We start from the raw sequence: 397 nt of genomic DNA, 5'->3' as shown, positions 1-397 counted from the left end.
TTAATTAACAGTTGGCATAAAAATGTTTTGGAATGTTGAGTACCAGTCCAGTGCAAAAGCTCAAACTATAGAGCGCAGCTGCTGACGGGCTGGGTCGCCTTCGCAGCCGCCTGATCGCTCGGTCCCTCGCGCCCGCCCGCCTGTCGCGCACGCTAGCCCTCGCCCCTACCTGGGCTCGCTGAGTTCACCCCCACCCCAGACGCAGACATGTCCGAGGCCAAGAACGACCCTGAGTTGGCCTCCTTTCTCGCGGTCATGGGCGCCTGGGCCGCCACGGTCTTCAGCGCCCTGGGTGCGGCCTATGGGACAGCCAAGAGTGGCACGGGCATCGCGGCCATGTCCGTCATGCAGCCAGAGCTGATCATGAAGTCCATCATCCCAGTGGTCATGGCTGGCA

The 397-nt window shown here is 61.7% G+C and overlaps 1 protein-coding gene across 1 annotated transcript in view; it reads left to right on the top strand.

Annotated features, from left to right (window-relative positions):
* The first annotated feature begins 207 nt into the window (after nucleotides 1-207).
* Nucleotides 208-397, top strand: part of ATP6V0C (ATPase H+ transporting V0 subunit c) — a 1,403-nt gene continuing 1,213 nt past the window's right edge. Inside the window, exon 1 of the mRNA XM_046649318.1 lies at nucleotides 208-325. Within this exon, the coding sequence (XP_046505274.1) occupies nucleotides 208-325 (118 nt within the window). The remainder of the gene's footprint in view (nucleotides 326-397) is intronic.

Source organism: Equus quagga, unplaced genomic scaffold (genome assembly GCF_021613505.1).
Source record: "Equus quagga isolate Etosha38 unplaced genomic scaffold, UCLA_HA_Equagga_1.0 HiC_scaffold_51_RagTag, whole genome shotgun sequence".
Classification (NCBI taxonomy): Eukaryota; Metazoa; Chordata; class Mammalia; order Perissodactyla; family Equidae; genus Equus; species Equus quagga.
Note: the sequence above shows the minus strand (reverse complement) of the source record. Positions and strands in the feature narration are given on the sequence as shown.